We start from the raw sequence: 19,856 nt of genomic DNA on the forward strand, positions 1-19,856 counted from the left end.
GCTCCACATTCATTGCTGTACTAGGAATTGTTTTGATTGTTGTTATCGTTGCAACCCTCGCTCCGAGAAGAACTCTGATGCAGCTCTCCACGCTACTTTATTCCGTAAGCGTCTTTATCTCTGAATAATTGCTGCAATCTACCTGTATTTAAACCAGCTTACTGTATTCCGCACAGCCGGCCGAAGTGGCCGTGCGGTTAAAGGCGCTGCAGTCTGGAACCGCGAGACCGCTACGGTCGCAGGTTCGAATCCTGCCTCGGGCATGGATGTTTGTGATGTCCTTAGGTTAGTTAGGTTTAACTAGTTCTAAGTTCTAGGGGACTAATGACCTCAGCAGTTGAGTCCCATAGTGCTCAGAGCCATTTGAACCATTTTTTGTATTCCGCACACTTCCCTCACTTGCCAAATAGCCTATATTGTGATGCCTCATGACTTGTCCTATAAATTGGCTTTTCTTGTAGTGAATATCTGCACACATAATCATCAGCATTCTTCTGTACCAATATATTTCGAAAGGTTCTCTTCTCTTATTGTCTGTGCTCTTTATCGTTCACGTTTCCTTACATACGAGACTACACGTCAGAGCAATGCCTTCAGTAAGGAAAAGAGTAGTAGATGTGTGTGGCTGGCTGGCACGCGGGAAATCGGGCAGGTTTGCGCAGTCTTCTTGCGATGATGAGAGACGCCTCGGCCGACGACTCACCGTGCTTTTGTCACTGCCAGCCCTCCGTAGACGTTCTGCAAGCGCCTATGAATATCTGCGGTGCTCTTATTTTCCGCAAAATGAAACTCAATGACAGCTATCTGCTTGGAACGCAATTCTGTTAAAGATGCCATTCTGAAGGTTACACATAGCGCCGTCACCCATCGGAACTTCAAGGAATTATAGGCGTTGAAGAGTGAAAATCCCACAATGTCCCACATCAAATTATGCATTTTGCAAACAAAACTCTCCGAGAGAAAAATTTGTTGCAGCGCCCCTCGTATCTTCGTTTTCACAAAATCTAAAGAGTTTTTTTTTTTTCTAAGAAGTACATATATCAAATACATATATCATGTCTTTTGACGATATATTAGTACAAGTAATCTTCCAATCTCTATACACAGCGGTACGTAGCGAGTAGCAAAGACAAACTATACTTGTCTACCTTGGTCCTTTCGACTATTTAGTATCAAAAATATCATATTTTAGCGTTTCACAGGGAAATCAAGAAAAATATTTCTCATGGTCTGCTTTTTAATTCCGAAAAAAGTTGCTAAATTTCGTTTTTTAACACTCCCTTCCCTCTTCGATTGCTATTCCATATGTGTCAGTTCTCGTTTCGTGGTCTCATTTCTCCCTTTGTTATCCAGTCTCTCCTTCCTCACTTTCTTCTTTCTGTAGAAAGCACAAAACCGTGTTAACACTTATAAGCTAGTGGATGGCATTTGCTTCCCTACACACGTTATTACAATTTCCGAGCAGCTCCGCACGGTGGATGTGCGTCACGGGCAGCGTACCTGGACAGGGGCAGTCCTGCGCACGCGCTTGCAGCTGCCGGTGTAGTAGAGGCGGCGCACGAAGGCCCACAGGAACTTGATGGCGCGCGTGAACAGCTTGCCGAAGTCCGCCAACAGGATCAGGAAGAGCGGGATGCCGAAGATGGCGTACACGATCGTGATTGCGCGTCCCGTCGTCGTCTTGGGCGAGATGTGTCCGTAGCCTGCACATATGACGTTCCCAGTTCGTTAATACATCACCATGATGCGGAGCTAACAGTGACTCTTATGTAGCCTAACATCATAAGTACTATTCACTTAATCAGCAATATATAGTTGGAAACAATATAAGTATATGATTTTCATAAAAATTAAAGCAGTTGCTGTACGCTTTTGTATGCAGTTACGGCAAAATCCTTTCCAGGGTGACATCCGATTTGAAAACACAGAGCTGCTCACAGTGAATCTTTCGGAATGAAATTCTTCTGATTGTGTGACTGCATCACGTGCTGTAAAAGTACGATGCCAACGTTACGAATACTATAGCAGGCACCGTGCAACAGGGTGATTAACACTGTCTGATATAGCAGCAGCAGCAGCAGTAGTACTAGTAGGTTTCATTATACCGATCCTTTCCTTGTTAACAATTGGAGTCGTATGCGCTTTATAGAGAAGTACTTTGAATCCTTTCAGGCTAATCGGGTCGTCGTGCACGTATTGAACGAGTGCCATCTTACGTATAATGGCCGGGCGAGTCGCGTGGTATGGTGGTATAACAAGTCCTTTCGGTCCATGCAGGTTCGTAAGAAACAATTATATTTATTTGGCGATACAAATATTGGCACGTCAACACTTATAGAAAAGGTGTTGTCTAAGAAGCAACACGTGTATTTTGTTCCGAATTCGGATTTGGTGGCTATGATAGTCGCATTCATAAAGCTATTGTTTTTGAAGAGTTTGAATGGTCTAGGTGGCGTCAATATGCGTCTGTATTGAAACGTATTGTCGACGGTCGTCCAGTTACTGTTAATGTGAAGAATAACCTGCTATGGTTATTACGCATCGTGGCTTGGTTATATTTGTATCGAACGAATTTAGTATAGGTGACGAAGCACTTATTTCCAGATTGGAAGTTATTCATGCTGATTCTCACATTTTGCATTGTCGTTTAATGAAGGATGAAGTGGACCCGCCGGACGCGTCGGATGTGGAGACCTCGCAAGAGGTTGTCAACATATCGTCGGATGAGGATGTACCAGATGTTTCGTGCTGCACGCCCACGGCGGTGGATATGCCGACGGACGAATCTAACTAGGCCCATCTTTGGTCGCATATGTAGGTGGCGTATTGAGTTTATCCAAACCGACGGTGTACGGTTTGGGTATGGTAAAATGTCCGCTGACTTGATTACGATGCCAACGTTACGAATGCTACAGCAGGCACCGTTCAACAGGGTGATTAACACTGCCTGAAATAGCAGAGAAACATTGATAGTTTCGTAAAATAAGATGCTGTCCACACTAGTCGGCCAATAAAACCTACTACGAGGATCACTGCACAAGTAAAGAAAGTTTTATCTCACGTGCTACGAAATTTTTCTCCAGCTCCATCACCATGTCAGAGTTCCTTTTAGATCACCTTAATAAAAATGGCTCTGAGCACTATGGGACTTAACATCTTAGGTCATCAGTCCCCTAGAACTTAGAACTACTTAAACCTAACTAACCTAAGGACATCACACACATCCATGCCCGAGGCAGGATTCGAATCTGCAACCGTAGCAGTCCCGCGGTTCCGGACTGCAGTGCCTAGAACCGCACGGCCACCGCGGCCGGCTCACCCTCATAGATCCTAGCGTCGGTATGACTAGCAGCAAGCAGGGATGGTCCTTCACTGTTAACATTTGCAGTTTTAAGATGTGTGGGAAAATTAACTATCACGTGAAGTGTGGAGTTCATAGTATAATACGGTTACTGGTTCATAGTACAATAAGGTTTCTTAATGCAAGAAAACTTTCGCCATATCAAAATTTACAAACAGGTAACTGAAGTTTATGGAACGTATTGAATGAAACTGCAGTTCGAACATTGTGCATCACGTTTAATGTTGGCCGAATAAATATTCATGATGAAGGATGGTCAGTTCGACCTTCAGTTGAGGAAAAATTCAACATGACAGGCGTTTCACTAATCGTGGACTGAGGTTGCGCTTTGCTGAAACTGCACAACCATTTATTTATCAAAATTTTGGTGCTATAGAAAAGTGTGTGCCAGGCGGTTTCCTCAGCTTTTGTCATATGAACTCAAAAACGTAATGAATGGGAGCTGCACTGACTTTTGTCACTCTGTACGACAAGGATGGTGAGGAGTTTCTGAACTAGATGGTTATTGGTGACGAGATCTGGGTTTCGCACGAAAGTCCTGTTAATGGAACGGCATAAGTAACGCTCTCCTAACAAAATCAAAAGCAGCCAAACAAATTCTGAGCACCAAACAGATTGTGATCACAGGTTTCTGAGTTCGAAGTGTTGTCCAGTTCATTGAATTTATGCCTACAGAAGAGATCAAAAGTGAAGCGACTTACTGTCAAATCTTTCAGCTACCATACCACGCCGTTCAAAACAAATTGCGTATATTGTTGTCCTGCGGCGTGTTGCTTCTTCACGATAAAGTTCACCAGTATTCTGGTGCGATGACGAAGGATTTACTTCGGCAGTTAAAACAGGATGTTTTCGAACATTCACCTTATAGTCTCGACTTAGACCGAGCGATTACCATTTTTTTTTCAATAAACGATGGACAGGACAGCACTACAGAAATGACAATGAACTGAAAACGGATATTAATGACTGACTCAACAACTTGGCGGCAGCTAAGTATGCAGTAGGCATAGGAAATCTTGTGGGGCGCTGGGCGCACAAAAAAAAAAAAAAAAAAAAAAAAGACACTGTAAGACCACCGTAAGCTTTACAAACATTCTTCACACAATGAATAAAAAATCTAACATGACATTCGTTTTTCCCGAAGGCATCAATGATAGACTGATGTAATTGACGGTTGTGGTGACACATGAAAGGCTGTTTTGTTCACGCTCCCTTCCAAGAGATGACGTAGCCTGTGGTCTTATACTAATTACTTTATACGTGGTTTCAAACGGTGATATTAAGCTCTGGAACCCATATACGTAAATTCGATTTACGTACAGCTGATTGGGAAACATTGGGAAGTAGTATTTGAGTTGGAGACCCTGTTCAAAAGGTAGTTATATTTAAAAAATATTCTCATTTATTCATCGGTCTCAGTTGCATATTTTGAATTTCATGACATGCTTCGATCTCTCTGCATCATCTTCGTATCCAAAACAAAGTAAAGCTAAATATCTCTTGCCTAATATTTTACAATTAGTAGAAAATAATTGTACTTAAATGTAGAATTTACGTAAGAAACACCCCGTCTTCTTGTGTCAGGACCTCACGTCAGAGTACTATGGTTTACAGTTACGATCAGTGTTTTAAATTTATATCTGGTGGAGATAGCGGAGGGAGGGGGGGGAGGGAGAGAAAGGGGGTTAAGAGAGGATGGGGAAAATGTAGCGAGGGTGTTTCAGAGAGGGGAAAGAAAGCAGCTCTCCTTTCACGTGCTTGTCTCAGGACTACACTATCTCGACGTGGCTGTCTCGGAACTATATACTTTAAGTTTCTTGTGTTACGTCATCAGACTGTGTTCATGCTACCTTACTCGATTATACGGTGGGTTATCCATAATTTCTTGGGTCTACCCATTGGTGTACCACGTTTCTTTCGATTTGTGAAGTGCATTATTTTACGTTCCTAAAGATTTCAAAGAAGTGCTTAACCTTTTCACCACTTTTAAGTCTTAAAAAGATCTGACTAATATTCTTTCTGCATCATTTTAGCATTTTTCAGACGGTACAACCACAACATCAGCGAAATGTCTGACGCTACTATTAATATTATCTGCAAGTCCTTTAGTAGCAAGGGTTCCAACACACTTCGTTTAGCCACGCCTCAAGTTACTTCTGCATCTGTCCATTAAACTCCACCGAAGCTACACCCTTCCCACCCAGAACTCTCCCATCAAGTCATAAATGTTGTTTGACATCACATTTAATCATACTTTCATTAATAAATGCTGGACAGGTAGAGGGTTAAATATTTTTCAAAAGTCACGAGATACTGCATCTTGTCGAAGAGCTTGATAGATGATTTTCACAAGGTAATGTAAGTAAAGAGGGAGTTGAGTTTCGCATGATCAATGTCTTCGGAATTCATGCTTATAGGCTTAGAGGTGGTGCTTCTTTTCTAGATACTTCATCATATTTGAGCTGAAATATGTCCCAAGATCCTACAATAACTGGACGTCAAAAATAATTTCTGCTACCCTTGCTATAGACAGGCATGACCTCTGCTTTCCTCCAACCATCAGCAATGGATACTTGACCAATAGGCGTCCCATAAAATTTCGACACTGAAATTTAATCACGAATGCTGTGAGGAACTTTTATTGTGAATACGTGTGGTTCATGCGCTACATTATTCTCTCGTTGTAGAAATATATCGGCATTTAATATCGTCAAGGTAAGTAAGTAGGGAAGCCAGGGAGTACCGGGGCAGACTGAAGATGTACATATTTTCGTGTGTAGGATGTGCTGCCAACGATTGGCTGTAAGTAGAACTACTTCAGACAGTTACTGCTCAAACTTGGGAGCCATGTTTGTTTGGTTTTCGTAAGCGTTGGATCGTAAAGTTTTCTTTGTGCTAATTTTTGCTCCTGCCTTGTAACGTCTGGCGAATTGGAAGCAAGAAAAGTTGTACCTACTTATTTACAATACGACTATTGTTAGTAGATGCTTAAAATATGTAGAATAATCTTTAGTTTCACGCAGTTAAATGTTTGTTTTCGTATCTCTGTTTAGTGGCCTTACCTCCATAACCTAAACCATGTACCGAGCGAGGTGGCGCAGTGGTTAGCACACTGGACTCGCATTCGGGAGGACGACGGTTCAATCCCGTCTCCGGCCATCGTGATTTAGGTTTTGCTGTTATTTCCCTAAATCGTTTCAGGCAAATGCCGGGATGGTTCCTTTGAAAGGGCACGGTCGATTTCCTTCCCAATCCTTCCCTAACCCGAGCTTGCGCTCCGTCTCCAATGACCTCGTTGTCGACGGGACGTTAAACACTAACCACCACCACCACCTAAACCATGTACCTGAGGCGGAATGGGAAGTATATAAGAGAAAAACAAATAGGCAGTCATGGTCTACTGACCCATGAACAATGCTATGGAGGCAGTTAATTCTGGCTATTGTGGGTATTTGAAGACTTCAAACCAATTTGAAGTTCCCCAGACTACTCTGGAAAGATACGTTAAAAAAAGAAGGGAAAACCCTGACTACAAAATTGATAAAATGGCTGGAAAGTTTAAAAACTTATTTACAGAAGAACAGGAACTTGAGCTCGTTAAGTACTTAAAAAGTATGGAGGCTAGGTTATTCATCTTAACAATCAAAGACTTGCGTAACTTAAGTTATCAGCTGGCTGTAAGAAATGGCATTGTTCATAGATTTAAAAATGAAATTGCAGGTGAAGACTGGACGAACGGATTCCTTAAAAGACATCCTACTTGATCTGTCCGCAAACCCGAAGCAACATCTGGTGCAAGAGCGATGGGTTTCAATAAAGTAGCTGTCGACAGGTTTCTTTCGTTACTAACAAATGTAATTGATAAACACAAACTAATGGCTACTCAAATATGTACCTATATATTTATTTTACAGGCGTTTCGGTTAACCCTAAAAACCAATCACAGATAATTGCTTGCAAGGGGAAACGTCAAACATCTGCAGAAAGGGGCAAAACTGTAACCTGCCTCATTTGTATGTCAGCAAGCGGAGCTTACATGCCTCCAATGCTTATTTTTCCACGAAAGAAGAAGCAGAATGAATTTGAGTTAGGACTGCCACCAGGAGGTTGGTCTGAGGTCCATAGCACCAGATAGATGACCACAGAGTCATTCTTTGTATGGTTTAGAAAATTTGTGGAATTTTCTAAGGCATCAAAAGACTTCCCAGTTCTTCTTATATTAGATGGCCACTCAACACATACCAGGAACAGTGACGTTATAGACTTCACAAGAGAGAGTGGCGTTTCGTTGCTGTGTTTACCACCATATTGCTCTCACAGACTTCAGCCGCTTGATGTTTCTTTTATGAGGCCATTAAGTCTTCAGTATAGTGATGAGCTTCGAAAATGGCTACGATACAACCCAGGGAAAGTCGCAACTCTCTTTCAAATTTCAACGCTTTTTGGTTCAGCTTTTATCAAAATTGCAACAATAAAAAGATTTCGAAGCTACTGGAATATGGCCCACGGACCCACACATATTCACCGATGCAGATTTCCTCCCGGCAGACACAACTGACATCGGACTTGAGAGGCCGTCAGATAAATAGGTTATTATATCTGGAGCTGAACAATTGGAATTGCCTTCACCTAGTACACCAGCTGAAAAAGACGATGCCAACAAGTTGTATGATCAAGCTGGCGAGGTTTCAGCGAACTGCCGTCTAAGAATGACAAAGTTATTGAGGCTAATTGTTCTAGTCCTGGGTACTCTTGGGTGACAACTGACAACACGGCCTTCTCATTTCATATTTCACCAGAAATTCTGATGCCCTGGCCAAAAGTTAACGAAAGCACGAAAAGGGCGAAACGGAAGAGGGGGAAGACCATTGTTTTAACTTATTCGCCGTACAAAGACAGTTAGAAGCCATTATTGAGGAAAAAGAGGAAAAAAACTTTGCCAAAGAAGAAAGATCAATTAGAAGCTATTTCCGAAACAGAATAAAATTAAGAATTCAAAAAGAAAAGGAAAGGGCCTGAAGATAAATGGAAAAAAGAAGGAGAGAGCATCCAATACTAATGAGAGTGATTACGAGGAAAGTTCTGACTGTGAATGTTTATATTGTGGTGAGTTTTATTCAAAGTCAGTTGAAGGTTCCATGTGCAAAAAAATGGGCACAATATTCTTGTGCAGGAATATATAGTGAAGATGGGTCTCTCCTCGTGTGTGAATTTTGTAAATAGCCTTAAGAAAAGGATACAACACATGAAAACCGTAGTTTGACATTAACATTCACTATAAACTGAATAAATACCGAGCAAGCCAATATTTTCTGCATTTCCGATAATTTTATACGGTTTTATAATCACTTGTACTTATCGTGCACGGGGAAGACTGGGGCAAATGATATACCTTTCTGTTTTTGAGTGAAAACAATATTCTTCTTTTATTTTATGGCAATGTTCTTGTATTTTTGTGATTAATACATCATAATGCGTTCATATAAAAATTGACAACTCTCTTATTTTACACTTTCGTACTTTTAATCAATGTTTTCAACTTTGTACCCCTTTCTACCTCTGGTTCCCCTACATTCATAGAAACTGACTGAATTTTCTCATGTTTCTTAAGCCAACATAGCTTAAACGTTCCTTTATTTAAAACAACGGGTTTCGACAGACTCTCATGTCATCTTCAGCTCGTATTTTTGTTACGAAACGTGTTCATTTTAAGTTGGACCTCACGCTAAGCCGTCATGTGGATAAAAAACAGCATATTACGAAAGATTTGTCTGACTTAAAAACAGATTGTCATTTCGAATGCATATATTTATTAAACTTTAAAACATACGAATAGGAGACTTTACACACATATTTACGAACCTCTGAAGTTCAGATTACAAATGTTCAATATATCCTCCATCACTGACATGAACAATATCACATCGATACTTAAATTCGTCCCATACTCGGGGAAGCATGTCCTTTGTCACTGATGTTATGGCAGTACGAATCCTGTTCTTCAGCTCTTTTAGGTTATTTGGGAGTGGTGGTACATAAACGTTGTCTTTAATGAAACTCCACAGGAAGTAGTCAGAGGGTGTCAAATCCGGTGACCATGGAGCCCAGCGGAGACATCTTAAGTCGCCAGCTCCTTGACGACCAATCCAAGGGTTCGGTACAGTTTTATTCAGATATTCAGGAACTTGGCGACTAGTCTTGTTGAAAAATTATTGCAGCATCGGAAACAACTAGTTTTGTGACGTAGTGAAATACTGCTGACCGTTACCCGTGACGGAGAAGAATGGTCCGTAAACAGATGATCGGTATATCGCACTAAACACATTGACTTTGGTCGAATCTCGTACATGTTCAGTGGTTGAATGTGGCTTCTGTAGACCCCAAATTCGAACACTGTGTTCCTTTACCTGACCACTAACGTGGAAAGTCGCTTCATCATTGAACACGATGCGTTGTGCGAAAGTGTTATCATTGTCAATAGCACTAAGAATCTCGTTACAAAATGCCACTTGCTTGCGTTTGTCATCAGGCCGCAGATCCTGTAACAGATGTAACTTGTACGGCATCATAACCAACCGACGTCTCAAAACACGCCAAATTGTTGTTTTAGGTACTTGTAACTCTCGACTGGCACGACGAGTTGAATTTGAAGGAATACGTTGGAAAGCAGTTTGAATTCATGCAACATTTTCTTCAGATCCAGGTCCATGGTCCAGGAACACTGGGGCGCCCAGGTCTCTTTCCTTTACATACACATACTGGTTACCATTTGCGAATGTTCCACCCATTCGGAGGATCAATTTGATACCTCAACCTAAAACGTCTTTTCCCTGTAATCACTCGAGAACATAAAATGATTTCTGCTACAAAGTAACCATATTAAATATATGACAGTTGCCAAGCAAAACAGAAAGCAACTGACACCTAGCGGCTGTTAATATAAACTAGACTATGTATTCGTTTCTCGAACAGCCGAACTGAGATCAACGATCGATAGTTTGGACAAATTAATACTTTGTAATACGTATATTCTTTTGAAACACCCTATTTTTAAAAACATAAAACACCTTGTGCATATTACCACGTCCATGTACAAAAAAGGCCCGTGTAAATATAAAAGAAATGCAGTGAAACTACAGAAACGAAGAACTGAAATGGATTTACCATCTTTTTACAATGAAAAATATGGTGAAAAATATGTTTATAGAAGACATTAAAGTGACAGCCGCAACATCACTTCACAGCTGTGCACGTTTAAGGATATTCGGAGTCATCTGGAAGTTCGAATATCGATGTCGCCAACTTTATAGTTGATGTCGTCCTTGTGTGTGGTTTTGTTTCATAGACCTTGCTCTTCAAGTGTCCCCACAGGAAAAATATCACATGTTGTGATGTCCGGCGAAAGTGGTGGCTATAAATGTTTGCTGACAGTTCGTTCCTCAGTGAAGATACACTCCTGGAAATTGAAATAAGAACACCGTGAATTCATTGTCCCAGGAAGGGGAAACTTTATTGACACATTCCTGGGGTCAGATACATCACATGATCACACTGACAGAACCACAGGCACATAGACACAGGCAACAGAGCATGCACAATGTCGGCACTAGTACAGTGTATATCCACCTTTCGCAGCAATGCAGGCTGCTATTCTCCCATGGAGACGATCGTAGAGATGCTGGATGTACTCCTGTCGAACGGCTTGCCATGCCATTTCCACCTGGCGCCTCAGTTGGACCAGCGTTCGTGCTGGACGTGCAGACCGCGTGAGACGACGCTTCATCCAGTCCCAAACATGCTCAATGGGGGACAGATCCGGAGATCTTGCTGGCCAGGGTAGTTGACTTACACCTTCTAGAGCACGTTGGGTGGCACAGGATACATGCGGACGTGCATTGTCCTGTTGGAACAGCAAGTTCCCTTGCCGGTATAGGAATGGTAGAACGATGGGTTCGATGACGGTTTGGATGTACCGTGCACTATTCAGTGTCCCCTCGACGATCACCAGTGGTGTACGGCCAGTGTAGGAGATCGCTCCCAACACCATGATGCCGGGTGTTGGCCCTGTGTGCCTCGGTCGTATGCAGTCCTGATTGTGGCGCTCACCTGCACGGCGCCAAACACGCATACGACCATCATTGGCACCAAGGCAGAAGCGACTCTCACCGCTGAAGACGACACGTCTCCATTCGTCCCTCCATTCACGCCTGTCGCGACACCACTGGAGGCGGGCTGCACGATGTTGGGGCGTGAGCGGAGGACGGCCTAACGGTGTGCGGGACCGTAGCCCAGCTTCATGGAGACGGTTGCGAATGGTCCTCGCCGATACCCCAGGAGCAACAGTGTCCCTAATTTGCTGGGAAGTGGCGGTGCGGTCCCCTACGGCACTGCGTAGGATCCTACGGTCTTGGCGTGCATCCGTGCGTCGCTGCGGTCCGGTCCCAGGTCGACGGGCACGTGCACCTTCCGCCGACCACTGGCGACAACATCGATGTACTGTGGAGACCTCACGCCCCACGTGTTGAGCAATTCGGCGGTACGTCCACCCGGCCTCCCGCATGCCCACTATACGCCCTCGCTCAAAGTCCGTCAACTGCACATGCGGTTCACGTCCACGCTGTCGCGGCATGCTACCAGTGTTAAAGACTGCGATGGACCTTCGTATGCCACGGCAAACTGGCTGACACTGACGGCGGCGGTGCACAAATGCTGCGCAGCTAGCGCCATTCGACGGCCAACACCGCGGTTCCTGGTGTGTCCGCTGTGCCGTGCGTGTGATCATTGCTTGTACAGCCCTCTCGCAGTGTCCGGAGCAAGTATGGTGGGTCTGACACACCGGTGTAAATGTGTTCTTTTTTCCATTTCCAGGAGTGTATAAAGGACTCGTTCCTGGGATACCTTAGACTTGCGAGCTGTTGCCCCATCTTGCTGGAAAACGCGGTATTGTCTTTCATTTTCAGCAATTTGAGCTCCGAATGTATCATAAACTTCCATATATGCAACTACGTTGAAGGTAGCGTTAAGGAATGTCGATCCAAGTATACGCGTTCCTATTACACCGCACAAAACCTCGATTTTTTAGGGTTCTCCGTTGCTCGGCACCTCGTATTCTGAGAATTGACGTGACTGGGAAGATGAAACATGCTTCGTCATTCATGATGTAATGGAAAGGGTCTAACAAACTATCGCTGATATTACTCAAATGTAAAACTTTTCAATATCCGCTGGAAACTTCTGCTACTGACGTGCATCTTATGGGCCATAGCACACCCGTTTACATAAGCTGGACATATTCTAAACATTTAAAATCCACCAGTTGGATTTTCAACGTTTAGAATATGTCCAGCTTATGTAAACAGATGTACTCCTGAGTACTATGTTTTGTGACATAATAGTCATCCGTGAGCATTTTGTACGAATATTCCATGGTCATTTGCACAAGGTGCTTTATATTTTCAAATACTTTAGTTGGGACAAAATTCTGTAATGTGCCGTTTCTTGCCCACGTGATAACTAGGCGTGAGATCTTACTTAAAATGAACGTGTTTTATAACAGAAAGATTTTTTAAGACTTGAAGATAACAGCAGAGTCTGTCGAAACCGGTTGTTTTAAACAAAGAAATATTTATGCGATCTTCGCTTTGGAAAGGTTTAAGCATTCATAAAAACATTTCTGATTTTGATTTGTAAACTAAAGTTAGTGATTTACATAAAAAAATGGGTAACACCCAAAGTAATCCATGACAGAGAATCTTCTGCGTTTTAATAGTGTATTATGAACTATGTGTAACGTAATATACATTTGAACAGCAGCAATCGTTTGTGTGTGTGTGTGTGTGTGTGTGTGTGTGTGTGTGTGTGTGTACTTGTGTCTGTGTGTATGTGTCTGTCAAGCTTAATAATGGCATTTAACACAGCCTCAGTGGCTGTGTGAAGTTGAATTAATAATTAAAGAATTTTAAAAAAACGACTAGTTGTTGTCGTAATGGAAAGCACACAATCGAAGAGCGGGCTGTTCTTAATTGAAGAACACTCTTAGGAACAATACATGCGAGGATATGATATTGTACTTCCACGTCTTCGAGAGACTGGAAAGTATTTCGTGTGAGATCAGTCGGAATGTGGATGACGGAAAATGTTCATAGTAAGCATACTTTAGATGAAATTAGTAAAAGACAGCCCCGATCGCACAGTCATACGACTGATTTCGGTCACTAGTAGTAGGCCATCCTCAGATAATGCACCATCCGGCTAACGATGGTGACTCATGGAACAGATGTGCTGATCCCAGATCGCAAGCAGCAGTTTTGTGACTGCACATGCCTGCACTCAGATCTGCTACATATCACCGCGTATCCTTCTCTACAGATCAAGCACACCTCCGACGCTGCTTTCTGTGTTGAGATGTCGACGTCCAACACCTATTCGTCTGCTCTTTCACCGTCATCCAACTATTTTCCGTATATTCCCAACACAGTAGCACGCGGACGGCCTACCAACTTCGCCGTTTCCGAGATGCTCATTCCCGGGGTAGGGTCATAAGAAGCCACCCTTCGTCAAAGTCGCTTACGTCAGTGCATTTCTCCATTTACGGCCTGTGTCGGCGCTAGAGTGATTCTCCGCCTATACACCTTCCTCACTCCGTCACACGTTCCCAGTGCTGCAAGACGGCTTCAGTCTCGTAGCTGACAGAGTTCGTACGTTTTGGCTCGGCAGTGTACACGTGTGGCTGGGTCCATTTTATTTGAATTCCATCGACTTTGTTACTCGATATGCAAGTCGTGGCATTTCTATACTTTCTAGTTAAGTGTGTTTCCAGTTCGGAACAGTTTAAAGCATGGTACGCAAGTTAAAGACCAGCTAGATAGAGAGTTGTCGAGAGTTAATGTTTCACTCGGCAGCGGACTGCCCTCTCAGTTTAAAACAGTGTGTCGGAATGGGACTAGAACTCTTTGTTAGGGTCACTGACGGCGAAAAGGCGTGGTTCGGGAACAGAATGCATGTCGAGCACACAATTTTAATCTGCCATGGACTTTCAGATACAGCTGCAGAATGAAATTTTAATTTTGGAGACAATTTCCTCTGATGTGGCTCAGCCGTTTCTCCGTAATAGCTGTGCCGTCCAGAGGGTATATCGATGGTTACTTTGGTATCGATATACCTGTGGTTACAAGTTACGAAGATCTTAGGGGACCGTCAGAGGCCAGAGGGATTCTGAACTGAGTGAAAATGTGGAGCAGGGAGTCCCTGGCAGTGCTGCTGTAGCCGTTGGAGAAAATTGGGCCGATGAGTGCTGACAGTGGCGGCCGATGTCTGGACGGCACGGAGTGAAGGCACGTGCAGTTCTGGTAATGTTGACATAGTCTGGAGCAAGTCAGAGCTACTTAGTACTAGTGGAATTACAAACAATATGAGAAGCTCACTTTGGAAGTACATAAGTATCTAGCCCGTGGAGTTTCACTCGCCTTGCAGTGGACTAACAGTGTCACAGTAGTGCGAGTTACCTTGCGTAAGTGCGTATGCCATAGTGCTTAGTATAACTTTATTGTTTGAATGTGTGTGATGTAACATATTGAGACCCTGTTATGTACAAGTAGTGCTCGTTAACCTTGATGAGTGAAATCTTAGGCCGCGTGTAGCAGCAACCATTTCCAGTATCTAAATATCTTGCCCTTGGAGGCGTTTCTTGATTAGTGCGCAGTGTTAACATATTTTGTTACCGAGTCTAACTGTCGTAAGTTTAGACTGACAATTGCTTCATTTCCATTAGATTTATGGACCTGATCTTCGGACGGAGTTTGTTAAAGTTCAGACACGCTCGCAGTGACTGTATAGGCGCAGGACTGTGTCCACTGATGTCAATACTTTGTACTAAGTTTATTGTATTCTGTCCTTTTTATTTTACTTAATTACTGTAATTTGTTGTGGGCTCTCGTTTGCTTGCGAAAGCACATTTGTAAATTGAAAAGTGTCAATTGCGCCAAGGTGACTGTTGATCGTAGGGTCCGTTCCAATTTGTATATCGTCCTCACCATTATGAATTGCAGTGCGACGTATTCTCTGGTAGTTGGTACTGATAACTGTAACTAAGGTGCTTGTGTATAGGCTTGAGGCTCGGGTCCAGCTGACACGGTGACTAATTTGGTTCATTGAATAGCATTATCTTGAGGATTTTAAGTTTAACTAATATCATTTCAGCAGTAAGCGTTGAACCACCTCAGATGAAACTTACGCCTTAATAAAAATTTCTTCTGTTATTTCATAATGGCACTAAAGTTATTGGCATTAAGCCTTTATTGCTAACGCTCTCGTGTGTAATAGTGATTACTCCAAAATTTTGAAGGATTCCTTTAATGTATACCCTGCATTTCACATTTGGCGTTGTGTGTCTGAGAGATAGCATTGCCCATTAAAGGTTTCTCGTTCTATCTATTGAGGAGCGGGCGGTGTTATACTATTTTCCACACCTGACACTGGTCTAAGTTGTTTGAATAAGATTAAGAAGGGACGACTTATTCTCTTTAATGACGCTGCATCTCACGGCCAGTTAATCTATGATTTGAGATTATTTTAACTAAAGGTACTGCGTTTCTTTAAACTCTGCGGTGGCGTACATCGCGTCTAAGGAATATTATACCTTTCGAATTCTGTTTAAGTAAATTTCTGTTTTCTTACAAGTGCCATGCGTCACGCTTAGCCACGGTCTCTATCTTCGTTCTGTTCAAGAAATTCCTGTTTCTTAAGAGTGACATATCTCATGTTCGGCTATTTGGTCCAGACTGTAGCACCTAGAACGGCTCGACCAATCCGGCCGGCTCGCTATTTGGCATCTTTGATGCGGTTTAGGTAAAATCTCATCTTTCTACAAGGTGACATATGTCATGTTTTGATAAATAACACTTTCATGCTTTTAAAATAAACGCACATTTTATATAACGACAACGATGCAGTTAGAAAATGTTTCAAATGGCTCTGAGCACTATGCGACTTAACTTCTGAGGTCATCAGTCGCCTAGAACTTAGAACTAATTAAACCTAACTAACCTAAGGACATCACACACATCCATGCCCGAGGCAGGATTCGAACCTGCGACCGTAGCGGTCACGCGGTTCCAGACTGAAGCGCCTTTAACCGCACGGCCACACCGGCCGGCAATGCAGTTAGAGTAGATGTGCATTTTGTTTGAGGAACACAAGTGTCCCTCTGTGTTTTGGAACATGAGAGCATAGTAATGTTTGATTGGTTTAGGTCAGTGATCTGGATAGTGTGGTAGATGTTTCCATTAAAGAGATCTTTTAACGATTTTGTAAAAATTATTTATACCAAGGAAGAAATGATAGGAAAGAAAAATATACCCGCTGCCCAGCCAATTCAGTATAGTTCGTTACGGGACTGCTAATGGAGCAAGTTATGTAGGAGAATGTCTGTCAAGTATACAGAGTAGGAAGTATGTACTGGCCTGCGGAAGTAACCCTGTAAAGCTAGGGTGTGACATTACTCGATAGGTCATTCGGTAAGAGTATTCACAGTGGAAGGTTGACCTAGTAGATAGTGTCGGAAGTTCCATGCGGCTTTTCGCGGATGATGCTCTGGTGTAAAGAGAAGTTGCAGCATTAGAAAATTGTAGCGAAATGCAGGAAGATCTGCAGCGGATAGGCACTTGCTGCAGGGAGTGGCTACTGACCCTTAACACAGATAAACGTAATGTATTGCGAATACATAGAAAGAAGGATTCTTTATTGTATGATTATATGATAGCGGAACAAACACTGTTAGCAGTTACTTCTGTAAAATATCTAGGAGTATGCGTGCGAAACGGTTTGAAGTGGAATGATCATATAAAATTAATTGTTGGTAAGTCGGGTACCAGGTTGAAATTCATTGGGAGAGTCCTTAGGAAACGTAGTCATCAACAAAGGAGGTGGCTTACAAAACACTGGTTCGACCTATATGAGTATTGCTCATCAGTGTGGGATCCGTACCAGGTCGGGTTGACGGAGGAGATAGAGAAGATACAAAGAAGAGCGGCGCGTTTCGTCACAGGGTTATTTGGTAACCGTGTCAGCGTTACGGAGATGTTTAGCAAAGTCCAGTGGCAGACTCTGGAAGAGTAGCTTGCTGTGCAGGTTTCGAGAGGGTGCGTTTCTGGATGAGGTATCGAATGTATTGCTTCCCCCTACTTATACCTCCCGAGGAGGTGACGAATGTAAAATTAGAGAGGTTCGAGAGCGCACGGAGGTTTTCCGACAGTCGTTCTTCCCGCGAACCATACGCGACTGGAACAGGAAAGGGAGGTAATGACAGTGGCACGTAAAGTTCCCTCCGCGACACACCGTTGGGTGGCCTGCGGAGTATAAATGTAGATGTAGATGTAGATGTAGAAGGTTCTGGGTTTGAGTTCAGGTCCGATTGCTAGCTTTAATGTGACAGTAAGTTTCAAGAGGTTGTCGGTCTGCGTGGAATGCACCGTGGCGTGACGTGGCAGGTGCAAAACAGTGAAGCAGCGGCGGCAGGCGGCGCGTCGCGGGGTCTCGTGGAGCGCCGAGCGCCTCTATATATAGACGGGCTGGTCCTCTCCGGGAATAGCGCCTTGGCCCCACGCGCCGCCGTCTTCCCTAGCTGTGACCTGCGCTATGGCTGCGGTGCCGCTGTACACTCTCCTCTGCACACTTGTAAACGTACACAGAGTCAACGGACACTCTTTCTACAGTGACCTAGAGAAACACAGCAACCAGTTACACTTTGTATAGTTTTCCTTACGCCAAGACGCGTTTCGGGTTTTCACTCATCTTCAGTTGGCGTTGTACATTTATTATTATTAAGGCTTGAGCGCTACTGGGCCACACGGTGTACAACATGGGATTCTGAATAAGATTTGTTTTAGCTTTCTTTTGCTGCCGTATTACTTCAGATCTCCTACAATGGGCTCTTGTTCGCTCGTCAGATCGAATTTGGTTTTTGTATCTTACGCACAGTAAAGTCGTGTATTTTCTGGCTATGTATTCTACTGTCTTGCACATCAAGTTACCTTATTCCCGCTTCCTTGAGAGCTTCCTTTACGGCACCAGTCCATTTTATTGCTTTTGCTATTGCGAGTTCTTTGGAATTCTAAATGGGGAGAAGTCTTCCGAAGTAAGAGTGATTTCAGGTGTGCCGCAGGGGAGTGTCATAGGACCGTTGCTATTCACAATATACATAAATGACTTTGTGGATGACATCGGAAGTTCACTGAGGGGTTTTGCGGATGATGCTGTGGTATATCGAGAGGTTGCAACAATGGAAAATTGTACTGAAACGCAGAAGGATCTGCAGCGAATTGACGCATGGTGCAGGGAATGGCAATTGAATCTCAATGTAGGCAAGTGTAATGTGCTGCGAATACATAGAAAGAAAGATCCCTTATCATTTAGCTACAATATAGCAGGTCAGCAACTGCAAGCAGTTAATTCCATAAATTATCTGGGAGTACGCAGGAGTGATTTAAAATGGAATGATCATATAAAGTTGATCGTCGGTAAAGCAGATGCCAGACTGAGATTTATTGGAAGAATCCTAAGGAAATGCAATCCGAAAACAAAGGAAGTAGGTTACAGTACGCTTGTTCGCTCACTGCTTGAATACTGCTCAGCAGTGTGGGATCCGTACCAGATAGGGTTGATAGAAGAGATAGAGAAGATCCAACGGAGAGCAGTGAGCTTAGTTACAGGATGATTTAGTAATCGCGAAACCCTTACGGAGATGATAGATGAACTCCAGTGGAAGACTCTGCAGGAGAGACGCTCAGTGGCTCGGTACGGGCTTTTGTTGAAGTTTCGAGAACATACCGAGGAGCCAAGCAGTATATTTCTCCCTCCTACGTATATCTCGCCAAGAGACCATGAGGATAAAATCAGAGAGATTAGAATGGTTTAAATGGCTCTGAGCACTATGGGACTCAACTTCTGAGGTCATCAGTCCCCTAGAACTTAGAACTACTTAAACCTAACTAAGCTAGGGACATCACACACATCCATGCCCGAGGCAGGATTCGACCCTGCGACCGTAGCGGTCGCTCGGTTCCAGACTGTAGCGCCTAGAACCGCACGGCCACTCCGGCCGGCGAGAGATTAGAGCCCAGACAGAGGCATACCGACAATCCTTCTTTCCACGAACAATACGAGACTGAAATAGAAGGGAGAACCGATAGAGCTACTCAAGGTACCCTCCGCCACACACCGTCAGGTGGCTTGCGGAGTATGGTTGTAGATGTAGATGTAGATTACATGACCCGTATAACTAATCTGGTTGGTTTCATTCTCTGAATACGCCTGCAGAATTTTAGCCTTCGGCTTTTATTTTTATTTATTTTTTTCATATCAGTTACACGTTGGTGTTCTTTTCTCTTTCGTCTCTCTTCTGTTTTTTGTATTTTGTCAAGGTCTCTCTTCCTGCTTTTAAAAAAAAGTGTACATCTGCATAAGGAAAGTCTGTTTGATGACCGAACTGTAGTGTCTC

At 43.3% G+C, this 19,856-nt stretch overlaps 1 protein-coding gene across 1 annotated transcript in view; it reads right to left on the reverse strand.

Annotated features, from left to right (window-relative positions):
- Positions 1–19,856, reverse strand: part of LOC126473595 (potassium channel subfamily K member 18) — a 522,245-nt gene that overhangs the window by 36,407 nt on the left and 465,982 nt on the right. The window contains exon 5 of the mRNA XM_050100742.1: positions 1,501–1,703. Within this exon, the coding sequence (XP_049956699.1) occupies positions 1,501–1,703 (203 nt within the window). The remainder of the gene's footprint in view (positions 1–1,500; positions 1,704–19,856) is intronic.

The sequence above is a fragment of the Schistocerca serialis genome, chromosome 4 (assembly GCF_023864345.2).
Source record: "Schistocerca serialis cubense isolate TAMUIC-IGC-003099 chromosome 4, iqSchSeri2.2, whole genome shotgun sequence".
Taxonomy (NCBI): Eukaryota; Metazoa; Arthropoda; class Insecta; order Orthoptera; family Acrididae; genus Schistocerca; species Schistocerca serialis.